The 14,015-nt window shown below is 37.9% G+C and overlaps 1 protein-coding gene across 2 annotated transcripts in view; it reads right to left on the bottom strand.

Annotated features, from left to right (window-relative positions):
• Positions 1-3,134: 3,134 nt before the first annotated feature.
• Positions 3,135-14,015, bottom strand: part of ITGA6 (integrin subunit alpha 6) — a 73,626-nt gene continuing 62,745 nt past the window's right edge. The window contains exons 24-26 of one of the 2 annotated variants that reach the window (XM_037523543.2): positions 8,734-8,859; positions 5,470-5,599; positions 3,265-3,302 (exon numbers count right to left, since the gene is read on the bottom strand). In XM_037523543.2, the coding sequence (XP_037379440.1) occupies positions 5,492-5,599; positions 8,734-8,859 (234 nt within the window). In that variant the 3' untranslated portion in view covers positions 3,265-3,302; positions 5,470-5,491. Of the gene's footprint in view, positions 3,303-5,469; positions 5,600-8,733; positions 8,860-14,015 lie in introns of both variants that reach the window. The other variant, XM_037523542.2, reaches the window with a different exon arrangement.

Raw genomic sequence — 14,015 nt, 5'->3', positions numbered from 1 at the left:
CTGTAGAATGTTCTCCAACACAAGGGCAGGACGTAAGCCATGACTGTCCGTGACCCACTGTGAGGTCTATGGCATGTAACCTGCAACCAATAAGCATCAGTGTTTGCAAATGGATCCAAGGATATCCCTATCATACTACTACCTTCACTCCTAGGAATTCCTGCAAGACTTTTTGAGAGAGAGAGAAGGAGAATCACAGGAATTCTACAGAGCACTTCCATCACCTGCAGTCCAGGTCATTTATGTCACAGCCTTAGCCAAACCACAATAACTGACACTTTTACTGGTTATGGTGATTACACATGATTGCACAGATTCAACCTGGGTATATCCATAATGGCTTTGAAAGGTTCACAGCCATTGGCTCTTCATTAAAAATTGCCTATCACACATTTCTTGGGGGTGGTTATACCTATCTGATCTTTAAAGAGAGAAGAAGGCTAAGACAATATTAATCAAGTACATCAGAAAACTATTACCTAATAGACATATAATACACATTAGGTTGGACATGTATTCAAGTAGGGATGCTATATTGTCTGGACACTATGTACATGCTTTATTTCATTAAATTGTGACAATTCTAGCAACATTTCATGAAATTGCTTAAATCTAAACAAAATCCTCTGGTGAAGAAAATATTTCCTGATCAGTCAATTCTGCCAGTCCTGGCAATCAATATGACACATATCTCAGCTAAACTGCTCACATGCAAAGTATGTCCTAGGACAGCAACTCAGCCACAACAGCTTTCATTCTTCATGTATAGTACCACTAAATGATACCCCATCCACAGAGACATAAACCTTTGAAGCAGACAGATCAATGCAGACAGACAACTCCCAATTTGTCAATACCTTGAACAAGCCACCTAAGATCATTTTCTTCTGAGCATCGACTGAAGGGCCAAAGGGAGGGAAAACCCCTCATCACATGTGCATTGCATTTTGGGGGCTGCTAGTAGCTGTGATTATATTGGATACTAATAATAAATAAAAACATTGAAAACTTTAGTTTGGCTGGATGAAATGAAAAGGCAATTCAAGTTAACATTTATAATTTTAGTTTGTTTCACAAAGACAATGCTGTTTTACTAAGCAATGAACACTTTCATAAAAAATTTATTTCACACTTTTGTACAAATATCCACAGGTATTTTCTAATCATGAAATAACTTTACAATGCTAGTTAGTATAAAAATGTATCAAATGCAAACAGACCAGTGACTTGACTTGAGATGACATTTTTAACAATTATAAAGTTAACCACCATTACATTCTTTTTTCCTGTTGTTAAACCACCCTTCTACCCCTGCCCCACCCTCCCCTTTTCAGGACATTCATTTTTTAATACAGGTCTATAAGCACTTTTAAAATATCAGCTTCTTGGCAACCTATAAAGCCAGTGCATTGGGTTCCAAGTTACCTAAGCAAGAAACTGAGATTTTAAACATGGTTTATAAGCTGTTTTAAGAGAAATTCTTGTAAACAAAATAACATCTGTAAAATTATTTTTGTGAATGAAAAATTCAAAGTACAACTACAATAATGTCCTTAGTATCTTAAGAACATAAGATTTCTATACAGAAAAAATTAAAACTCCAAGCAACAATGGCACATATAGCTGAATTTTGCTCCTTGAAAGATCAATACACTACTTACACTAGATCCAAACAAATTAGCACCTGTTTGCTGCTGCTTCCCACATAACTTATCATGAAGCACAACTGGCAATTTGGCTTTCATACCTGTTCAGTCTCTATTTAGACTATAAAAATCATGTCTTCCTCCCTCCCCCTCCATTTTTACAATTAAAAAAAAAAAGTCAAGATTTTGTTAAAGTGGTCCCAAAGGAATTTTGGGAATAAATTGGGAGGGTGGGGGAACAAAGCAAAAAATAGAACACTGACACTGATTAAATGGTTCCAATAATATCTAAAAACTTAAAAGCCGAGACATTCTATCTGACTTTTGGTATCAGATAGTCAGTAGTCTTACACTGGATGGGTTAGGAGCCACCAGAGGCACTCACCACTTCTTTCAAGTCCTGAAAATACAGTATCTGCAGCAGTGGCTACACTGTACTAACGTTCAATAAACAAATCCCTTGATTCCAAGAGTTCCTGAAAGTGATAACAGGAGAGTCAGAAATATCAGAGTTTTAAACTCTAAAATATCCAATGTCTGTTAAGAATTAAATATCTTATGGTTAATCCTATTTCTTAAACAAAGCTTCGGGGTTTGGAGGGAGGCGTCAAGGCTCTCATGAAGGTAGATGTTCTAATAACTTAAATGCATCTATAAATGCTGACAACTCTCTGGTACATTTATAAAGAATAGTTTTCTTTTTGCAGTAAATAATTTAGGTCAAACCAATGACCTCCCACATTCTAATTCTGATGTTTTGATCCAACCTGAAGGGGTAAAGGAGAATCTTTGGCCTGTTAGTCAATAACAAAATTATTTGTAAAAAATAAAAAATAAATACCATGTACAAATAAGTATAACTAGCATTGAAATCTGTCGTGCCTGTGTGTTTTAGTGAAAAGGGAGAATGAAACCTCTTTGTGTTTGGTGTGAGCAAGTATTCACACATTTAGGAAATGGAGAAAAATGGCAGGATGGCAGCCTCACCTTCTATTGCACATTTAATCAAAGAAAGCTCTTGCAATTGACACACAACTGCCCCGATGGCATAGTCTTGCGATGTGCAACAGTTAACCAGCAGGTGCTCCAGTCCTACAGAAAGAATGTTTGCAGAGGAAGTGACGAGGTTAGCACGGTCACTCTGTTAGTGCAGTGATTGTGGGTTCCTTCTTCAGCTACACTATCGGGAGGATGTCACATGAGCACAACTGGGCAGGCTGTTCCCCAGCCACACCAATAACAAAGGCAACCTGGCAAGTTAAATTAAGGCAGTTAAAGAAAAATCCATCCAACAGTCTTAAATTTGGTTGTGCAAAACAAAGGAGCCTTAGGCTAAGTAACAATGTCCACAGATAAAACTGTAGGTTCGTACTGTGTGTAGTCTGTCTGAAATAAACATTCAGGTACTGAACGGGTTTATAAATCCATTTGAATTTCTGAGCTGGGAAAAAAAAAGTCGGTTTGGGTATTGCGTAGCTTTTTGTTTTTCCTCCCCTATGAGTAGCTTTCGTTTTCATTCCACCTTGTGATCCACTGTTTTTTTTCAAGGTTATCATTAAACTTTTCATCTTTGATCTCTCGCTCTTCTTTTCGGATCCTGACAGCATGGTACTTGGGAACGCTATCATCGTACCTAGAGCGTTTAAAGAATCCACACTGGAGAAAGGGAAAGAAAAACAGAAAACAAATTAAATCACCTCAAAAAAAAGCAAGTGCACGAAATGGGAATGTCTAAGCTTTCTGCTCAGCTATACCTACCCATGGACTAAGAAAAAAAAAGACATGGTTTTCCTATAAGAAAGAACTAAGAGGTCAAAAAGAAGGGACCCACAAAGAGCGGGGATAAGGGTAAAAGAAGAACAGCTGTAAAACCAGAAGAAAAGTCTGTTTTCATGTTGTCTTTACATTTTACACCAATGTGAGCTACCTCTTCATGACTAACTGAAGAGTTTATGAAACAGTGCTTCCATTTTCAGTAGTCACAAGATTATGTGTAGAAGACCTAATTTTCTGATGATCAGATTACTTTAAAGAACAATCTCTTTAAAGCTCATAAACCAAAGATTATTTCATGTTCCTCTTTCACTAACAAAATGGAACCCAAGTCCCATACTATTTAAATTTGACAGTTTGTTCAAATGGTCAATTTAAGAATCTTCTCTGAGTCTCCAGCACACATCTCTCATTAGCTAGAAGGCCATTTACATTACCTGGACTTGCTGTTGTGCTTCCAAACTAGGCTGTTTCATTAGTGAATCATGTAGTAACTGTGTCCTACAATAAACTCAATCATGTACTGAACAGAACTGAGGAAAGCATCACTAGATTATTTCAGAGCACCCTCTTGTTTTCTATTCTGCACAAAGACATTACATTGAAATCATTGATGAATATATATTTTATTTTAGAAAATATTCAATCTGACCCAAAGTAGATTTTTATTGAGAATATATCTGGAAATGTTAAAATCAGATTGAATTATTTTAATGAATAAAATATATATGCCTTTTTAGAAAAAGGGTATATTTTAAATTTAAAGATGCTGATAGAAGGGTGAGAAAGATACTTAGAATGGTAAATTAATGTGATTATTATGTGACATTACCAGGAACAGAAAATATTTATGTTGAATGACATGTCATTAAAATATCAGGGGGCACAATAAACTTACGTACATAGTTATTAGGAATGATGGACAATAGAACCATCATTAGGAATCAATAGGAATGATGGACAAAGAAATTCTATTCTGAGACCATTTCTACCTGAAATCGTTTATTATTCTGCCACCAAAAAAGGCAAAATACCTACAGAATGTTGACTCATTCCCTATTTAAACAAAGAAGGAAGTCAAGTGTGATATTGAAACTGAAATGGAAATGTTGGGATTCGTCCTGACAGTGCCATGTAGGGGATTACAGGAGTAATCCTCTCATGCCCACAGAAATGGAAAAAGGAATTGCTGCCAAATTCCTGTTTCCATGGATCTACAAATAAGAGAAGCAAAACATGAACTTAAATCAGCTGAGACTCAAGGTTGAATAAAATTTCTAGCACATGAAACAAGGCCAAACTCTATTACAACATACTGAAATTAAAACTGCACAGAATGTTTCCATACTAGAATTTTGTATATTGAGGTCACTTTGGTAAAAAACCATCTTCTGAAATTGCCCATAATGTCCATCATGCCAATAGTCATGGTTTGTTGTAATGGTCTTTGACCTGGAGTAGAGATGCAGGAGAAGGAGGTTGCATGCTTAGCTAGCAAAAGACAATTTCTGAGCAACAATAAAAGCATTTCAAGCCTTCCCCCATCACTTTATAGCAAGGAGATAAAAGATAACAGTGAGAAAGCCTCCTTATCAAGAGAAATGTTTTAACATGCAACGGGTTAATTAGGCAGTTGACACAAGCTTCTATCTGTGGGAAATTCCAAAATGGACAAGAAATCTGGAATGATTTCTCATGCATCTTTGAAATTCCAAGTGGGGTGCTATACACTGGTTTAACAACATACAGCAACTGGAGGCTTAAATCCTCCTTTTGTGTATACAGACTGTATTTTTCTTCATAGCTGTGGGTGATGTTTAACAACACAAAATAACTCACCTGCAACAAAAGATTCTTTGTGGATTAAAACACACACACATACAACTGAGATTTCAAGTGAAATAAAATAAAATCCAAGCAAGGCAAGCCAGTGTGGACATTTGGAAACATCTGTTAATGGGACACACACAGCAAGCGGTTGCTCTGAACGTTAGCCACCACAACCATAGCAGGTCCCACAGCTAGCAATTAAAAAACATTGATCAATTACCAATTACAGAAGTAGATCAATACTATGCATCAGAAGTAAGCCTCTCTTTATCAGATGGCTGAGCATGGATCTCAGCCTTGTGATATGTGGCATCATAATGATCTTTCTTATTTCTCTTGAAGAAACCACACTACAAGGAAGCAAGGTATTTAGTCAGTTTTACAGTTTTGTGTATAAGAACTAAACAAAAGAAAATCTCAGATTTTAACCTGTTTTCTATTTATAGCTTGTTTGTAAAGAGGCCACTCTGGAGCAAGCCAAAATGAACAGTCACTATATCATGTTCACTGTTATGAACAATCAACCCACCTCTGTAATACCTGGGCTCTCTGGTAAAATATTCATATGGATGACTACTGCCAACTAATTGACTTTTCTAACAAACATTGAGGACAAAAATCATCCCCAAAGGGGAAAATATACACATCTGATTATAGCTTCAGGTGATTTCTTCTTGCAGGAGAATACAGACTCTAAAACAGGCAAAAGATTGAATTCCACAGTTTATTGAGACAAAGGTTGAAGAACAAAGTCTCCAAATCCAAATAAAAAAGATAATAAATTTTTCTGTCTTACAGGAAATTTTAAGGAACAAATGGCATTTGCTTGATGTCCTTTGGAGATTTGTAGTGTAAATCGCAACACAAATTCAAACACAGCATCATGACAGGATGATTGTTGTCATTTTCCCAAATTCTGAACCACCATCTAGCCCTTAAGTGATATGAACCTATGCCCCTCAGGTTAGGTCACTCTAGACGAGTATAAAAGTCTAATTCCATTTCTACTATAATTTCCTTCATTCAATGATGGAGGACATTTTCTACTTACTTTTATCTAGTTCGTAAGACCATGGAACTGTCCTTTGAAATATAATCTGGTCAAATAAATCTCTGCCACCCACTCTGGTGATGCCTGAAGGTAAAAGTCCAGGTCTGCTTGGTATAGTATGGTAGCCACTAACATCAAGTTAATTTTAATTTAAAATTTAATACCTGAATTGTACTAGCCTTACTCAAGAGCTCAGTAACCATATGTGTCTTAGTCACTATTCATACTGGACAGTGAAGCTTAAAAACATTTCCAATACCACAGAACATTATACTGGGTAGAGAAGTCTAGAAGTTGATTGAGAGTAACTTAATGATTACTTGTGACTCTCAAATAATTGATGAAAAATACAATTGACATACCCAGTCAACTTTCAATAACACAGTCTAGTAAATAGGGTGGGAAAAGGAATGAACCAGGGACTGAGAATCCTGGTCCTGTCTGCAACTTGGTAACATTCTTAACATCCCCTGGGCATGAGCATCAAAATGAAGTGAAGCCTGGAGGATTTTTCTCTTTTACCTACAAACAAAATCCTATACAAAATCTCAACATACAAAGTAGAGACGAAACTGTTCTGGTGGAAGTGGAGATAGTGGTCCCAGCCCCACATTCCTGGCTTAGTCTTGACACCTACATAGATGTACAATATCTAGTTAAAGGCCACTGAACTAAGGGTCCTTTCTGAACCTATAATTCTGTGGTTTTAACACCAAAAAAAAAAAAAAAAAAAAAAAGATTGCAATTCAGAAAGAAGAGTATTAATAAAAAAAAGTAATTTTACGTGGGGGTTACAGAAGTTGTCTTCTATTGTTTTAGAGAGTACACATGTGAGTCTGGATGTTGTAGAGCTTCCAAAACACAACAAAACACAAGATCACTTAGTCTAAGCTACTCATTAAACAGCAAAGGTAAACCAATGCCCCAGGGAGGTAAAATGATTTCCCAAGATTACACAGCTTGGGTTTCTTGATTCTTAACCCACTGTTATGCTCATTCTCATTAAAGACTGCCAATGAGACCTGCTTTGAAAAAGGTCATCCTAGTGACCTCTTTTAGAAAGCTCAATTAGGCCATTCTCAATTATCAAACCTCAAATCAGTTTCTGATAGCAAAATTAATTTTCAGGGCATCTCCTATATTAGATGGCTGTGTGCCTGCCAGGGAAACCTTCTCAGAGGTGAAACTGGCTAATATGCCAAGCAAGGAGGAATTGTGGCATGACAGATACCAAGCTTCATACACATATTTGGAGACTAGGAGAAAATTATCTCAGACTGGCAAAAGAATGTTTCTTAGGAAAATGAAAAAGAGGTCCCATATTGGAAAGTAAGAAAATCCTTGTTCATTACACTTTGATTCCAAGGAAAGGATAAAGATGGTTTGAGGCTAAAGAATACTGCTTGAGGGTCATAATCCTTTATCAAAACTCTCAGAACACAACATGTTTGGAATCCCAGAATTTTTGGTGTTTTAAAAAAGTAATATGCTGCATACACTATGCCACCGTGATCAAAATATTAATATTTTTGCAGTGGAACTAATGAATAAAGGATAAAGATTATAAATAGCCTCTCTTCATACCATGTCATGTTTTATTGCCACATAAATTACTACAAACATTGTTTTCAGAGATTTTTGGAATTTGTAATTAGAGAGAAGAGACCGTAGACTTCCATTATTTACTGAAATAATCGTAAATCTACAGGTTGTAGTTTTTGCAATAGAAGTATGCATTCATCTTATAGACACTTTTTTGAATGTAGCCTGCTTACAAATAAAAAGCAAAAAGAAGAGACTGCATTTTATTTACAGTCAAAGGACCAAATTCCAATGAATGTGATATTGAACCCAAATCTTTCTACTGTTTCACACAGGCTATGACTCCTTTAAGATGGTGTTATTCACCTTTTCTTGGTTTTCTATCCCAATCCAGCTGTACCTATAACAAACTTAATGGCTAGAGAAGATTTAGCAGGGTTATAAGGGTTAACATGATATCCAACAATTTGATTTAGATCCAGAATTTGATTGAGATGAAAAAAATGCTATTCAAGTATTAGGTTGCTGGAAAAGTCATGACGTAATTTTTCTGTTTTCTATGCAAAAATGTGTCAATACTTTTCTGACAACCCAATAATAAAATTTAAAAAATTGTTATTTGTCAAGCATATTAAATTATGTGCAAACCAACAAAATTTTTACACTTAATAAATTTCTTATACAAACAATATGCTTTTAAACAAAAAGTATTAAGTCTAGGTGTTCATTGTACAAATTCTCAATTATACTCTAGGCTGGAAAAGTGTCCCAATAAAATAGGGGTAAAGAAGCAATAAAAATTAAAGGACATACACTATCAGTGTTAATTAACATTTTTAAAACACGAAATAAACTTTTTATCACAAAACTCAAATGTCAGAGATGACTTACCTTCCATAGTAAAAACACCAATAGAGCAAGCATCAAAATGCCAGCAAGAATAGCCACTAGGATGATCCACCAAGGAACTCCTGAATATTGAGCTGCAGTTTTTGAGGGAAACACAGTCACACGAACCTGTGGGACAAAGAGAGCAACGTCATCAAAAACTTCGGTGAGAGTTAATTTAAAATGTTTATTGTTCTAATTCTGCTTCCAGAAAATTTGGACAGTGCAATCCATGGACAAATGAAATGCCGTTTTGATGCAAGATCCTTTCCCTTAATAACAGAATATTGTTTCAAGATTCCTGGGAGATCTTTTTCCAGAATCTGGAAAATGCTGGACTGTGTTTTGACATGGTATTTCTTTGCTAACTTACCTTTAAAATTTTTTGTTATCAGCAAGTGTACAGAAATTTATATAGTGAGCCATTACTTATCACCAAGTTTCAACAACTATCAGTATATAGGCAATCTTGTTCCAACTATATAGTCTGTTCTCTTATTGGTTTTGGGCAATGGAAATAAAAGAGCCAGTTTATGCATAATTAGCTTACATTTCTCACTCAGCTTTGAAAGATACTGTGAAATATAAAAACAGATGGAACAACATGACTGGAACCATTTTAACTTTTCCTTAGGAAATCAAACTAAGGGCCTTAGAAACAACTTTCTGAAATGGCCTGGTGCCATCTTCTACAATGACATGCAAACTGGCCCTGAGATTCACGTAGAAGCAGCTTTGAGCTTTCAGATGAAGCGGATAAGAAGTTTAAACTCTAAGTACAGATAGTATTTATTCAGAAACCCAAAAGGTTTCTTACGGCAGTTCATAACTCAGATAATAGCTGTTCAGAATTCAGGTGGATTTCTGTGATGCCATGAGACTTTTTCAAGCACATAAAAGACCAGGTGATTACTATAAATGTGACTTTATAAACTACACTGATTGAGACCTACCAGTTTAAGGTTTCTGATATTTCTGAATTAATATAAAAAGTAAAATGCTTAGAGGAAGCACTTAATCCTGAGAAGTCAATATTCTATATTAGCACTGAACCCGAAAACACATCTATACGAAAATCTTTTTTGTTATCTCCTTTGTGCTTATGCAACAAAACAGCTTACCAAACTCATTTTATTTCTAAAAATAGCTAAAAGCAAAAGAACTGCCTTTCTTTAACCATTTCATAGGAAGGAATTCACATTAGTGCTTTCAGCACAAACACCTTTACCAGCAGCTGTGTTTCCTGTTATTCTCTCAGAGGCTGCCTTCAGGCCCCCACCCCAGCCTGGCTTCATGGCTCACTTCCCCCCATCGGTGTCCCAGGTCTAAGCCAAAGCAGCCCTTTCTTAAGATTACAAGGGTATCCATTAAGTAGAGAAGAAAGAATGGTGAGCATATACTGAAGAAATAATATAGCTGATGTGATGGGTAAGCTGACTGTTCTAAAACACGAAGAAACTTTCAATTGGTCTTTGATGTGGTTCATTTAACTTTACTTTCCTAGTATCAAGCTCAGGAGGCACATGGTAAGTCCTTGAGGGCAAGATGATGAAATAGGAGGGCTACCCTAACTTGCAGGAATAAGTTCTGATAAACTTGAACATACAAAGTAGAAACTGATGTGTGGCCACGGGAATGAGCCTTATAGTAACACCATGTACCAGAGCTTTTTAAATCTCTAGTAATTAGGGGAAAATCATTCCAATAAATGGCTGCAATCCAACAGACTAAGAAAAGAACAAGGTAATTTTTTATTTTGCAACCTGGGGCAGAAATACACCAGACAGGTAGAAATCTAGCTTTAATTCTAGAGCTTTAAGTACCTTTGAAACCACAGCCTGGAGCTTTTTCAAAACTGTAAAACAGGGCCTCCTAGGGGTTAAGTCTCAGTGCTATCACAACTATGCCCGAGTTTGATCCCTGGCCAGGGAGCTGACCCTCATGGCACAGCAGACCTCTCCTGTCTCTCCTGCTGCTCCCCTCCGCAATGTATTTCAGTAGATCTGCCTGTTCTGCTCTCCACTCTGTCTCTGGTGAATCCTCTTACCCACTGCATCTCTGGCTTACACCCTAGTTCTTCTACTCAATAAATAAACCTTTAAAAAAAAAAACTCCCGTATAACAACTCAGTGGGCATCGGCCAAATGACTGACACCAGGACCTGGGCTGGCCATCCACTGGGCAGATGCACTCTGCAAAGCCACTTCGTGAGCAAGGCCACTGTCTGTGGTCCAGGACAGAGAGAGACCAGTCAGCCAATTTATTGTTTGTTTCCTTAAACTGTCAATTGAAGTTTTTGGTATGACTTCCATTCTCTTCTGCTGGGGCTGGAAATTAGGAGGAAGCTGGCCTTAGAATCAGGGGAGACCCAACGGTGAGCTGTGGTTCCCGGAGTTTTAGGAAGCCTGGTCATCTTGTTATAGCAACCGTTACTGGTGGACAGAGACAGGTTAAGGGGAGCAGAAATTATATCAACATTTTTTTTTCCTGTTTCATTAAAATCAAGGCATTTCCACAGAGCTGATCTATGCACATGAACTTCATTTGTTTTGTTCCTGCAAGGGGAAAAAGTGCTTCAAAAAAAAAAAAAAGCTCTGTGGATGCATTACATTCCATCAGCAACAAGCATTGCTTAGACCACATTAGCTTGCTGCTGTCAAAATCATTTCCAAAATCACTCTGCTCTTATTGAGCAGCTAAGAAATCACCTGATGAAGGGATTTTCATGTCTTTCAAAAAAATCTCTTGTAAAGACCCCATTGCCAGAGTGAGTTCCCCTCATATCAGAAATCCATTTTATAAACGGATCCATGTCTCCAGTTCTCTACAGTTAGAGCCAAAAACAAAAATCTCATTCCCCTGAAGAATGATGGCTCTACTTTTGCTTATTATATTCTCTTTTTTCCTCTGGTAAACCAGGAAGCTTAGATGCTCTCTCCCTGCTTCCTTAGGAATGAAGTTGGGCATTATATCCAACCTATAAATAATCCTCCTCTGCCTCTAAGCCCTTGGCTTAATTCAATAATTCTCTCCTGGTTCACTGTCTCCTAGCCACAAAATTCTTAACAATTGACACTGTATCTTATCAAACTTTGTTTCTCTAGCATTTGCCAGAAAAGATTCAGTGTGTCCTTATTAAGTGCTTGTTAACTGGATGGACTTAATTGAATTGATGCTAAAATGTAATCATCTTATCTGGTTCAATTAGGTAATTAGCTCTCTGACTTTGTTATAACAATGTCTTCTAGACAAGTGAACACAAAGCTTGTGATTGGTTAGGTTATAACAAAAAGCTTCTCTCTCTCTCTCTCTCTCTCTCTCTTTTAAGACAGGATTAGAGTAAAAGCAATGGGAAGAAGTTTCAATATTAAGACCAAAAAACAACACTGAATTGCTTAGTCTCCTTTGTATCTATCTCCAAAGAAAAATGATAAAATGAACCAAGATAAAGATGACATTGAAATCTGTAGTAAGTTGAGGGAGTAAAAAGGAAAGCATCCTAACACTGGAATTAAGTTCAAACCTTTATGCCCCCCCAAAGTGGGCCTTAAAACTAAAGAAACATATTGACACGCTATCTGAGCTGTGGTATCTCGGAAATCACAGCTAATAGAAAAGGCATCAAAAGACGAGAGATAAGAAAATGTCACCTTTTTTTTTTTTTTATATCAGGAGAATGCCACATTTTTTTTTAAAGATTTATTTATTTATACATACAAGCACTGGGTACAGTCAGAAGCACGGGAGGGTGAGAGAATTCACCAGAGCCAGAGCGGGGAGCAGAGCAGGCAGAAGGACCGAAGTACACTGCTGAGGGGAGCAGCGGGCGGCAGGAGAGGTCTGCGCGCCATGTGGGACCCTCCTCTGGTGGCCGGGGAGCAGCCGGGGATCGAGCCGGCTCTGCAGAGGCTGCGGGCAGCTTCGCAACCCAGCGCTCAACCGCTGCGCCACCGGGGAGGCCCAGTCACCTTTTTTTTTAAAGAAAAATGGGACCTGTCAAGAAACTAGTAATCTCATAAAAAAATCTAACATTTATTATGTAAAGCAAATAGGATAGAGCAAAGTTCTAATTCCCATTAGTAGTCATAAGTTCACCAAGCCCTAAGAACATGAAATGACCAAGAGACACAGCCACTAGATTGGGCAGCAGCCTCCCCCCGCCCCCAACCCCTGTTCCATCATCTTCCTGAAAGTAAGAAAAATTGCAGGCCCAAAGTCTGCCCAAGGTCTCAATGCCACATACTGGTCCTAGGACCCTGAGGGAGACACCTTCTTCTGACTCAGTATTCTCACCTGCATTTTAGATTTGGGGACTTGACGAGGGTCAAGTCAGATAGCAGCTTAAAGTCAGACAGTTGCAGGTTCCATCAGGACCCCAGTGCCCTCTGTGCCTGACTTTCTTTTGTTTGTTTATGAAATGTGTATAATGTCTACTTTGGCATTCTTATGAAGTTTAAATGATAGTACATAGGTAGAACATCTAGAAAATTATAGACATTTCATTAAAGCTTTATGAATGTTAGTCCCTTCCCTCCAAAGTGCTTATTTTCTTTCTGGCTCTAAAAACTGATTCTCTCAGTTACTGATTTAAAGTTACAGAAAACTATTGCAGCTATCTTCAGTCAGAGAGGTAGAGAAGATTCTTGGGGGAGAAGTGGTTTAGTTGGCAGTCCCTTATGGTTCCCGATGATATGATGCAGAAAGCTGGGCTGAATGTGAGGTCAGGGTGACTAATGTGCACGTGAGCCTGAGGCTGGCCAGATTTATCCCACTTATCCCAGACCCCACCTACTTCAGCATCTGCTCCAGACAAAGGTATTCTGGTTTGGATGATAAACTGTAATGCCAAGCTCATTATACTTTAGAAACCAGAGTGAACGGGGCTCCCTGGTGGCACAAGCAGTTAAGCACCGCACTATGAAGCAATCCGCAGCATCTGTAGCACGAGTTCAATCCCCGACCAGCCAGGGAGCAACCCACATGGCACAGCAGACCTCTCCTGTCTCGCCCGCTGCTCCCTCAGCAGTGTATTTCAGTCAGTCTGCCTGTTCTGTTCCCCACTCTGTCTCTGGTGAATCCTCTCACCCCCTCATCTCTGGTCTGTACCCCAGGTCTTGTATGCATGAATAAATAGATCTTTAAAAAAAAAAGAAAAGAAACCAGAGTAATCAGGGAGACTCACTGAATTTTTAGCTGCCTAAAGGACTAAAACCAGAACATTTCCAGAAGCAGATCAGCAGATGAACCAAAGAACAGTGATTCACCATCTTTCTTTCTCCTTTCCA

This window comes from Talpa occidentalis, unplaced genomic scaffold, assembly GCF_014898055.3.
Source record: "Talpa occidentalis isolate TD23 unplaced genomic scaffold, MPIMG_talOcc4v2.1 talOcc4.3, whole genome shotgun sequence".
NCBI lineage: Eukaryota > Metazoa > Chordata > Mammalia > Eulipotyphla > Talpidae > Talpa > Talpa occidentalis.
Note: the sequence above shows the minus strand (reverse complement) of the source record. Positions and strands in the feature narration are given on the sequence as shown.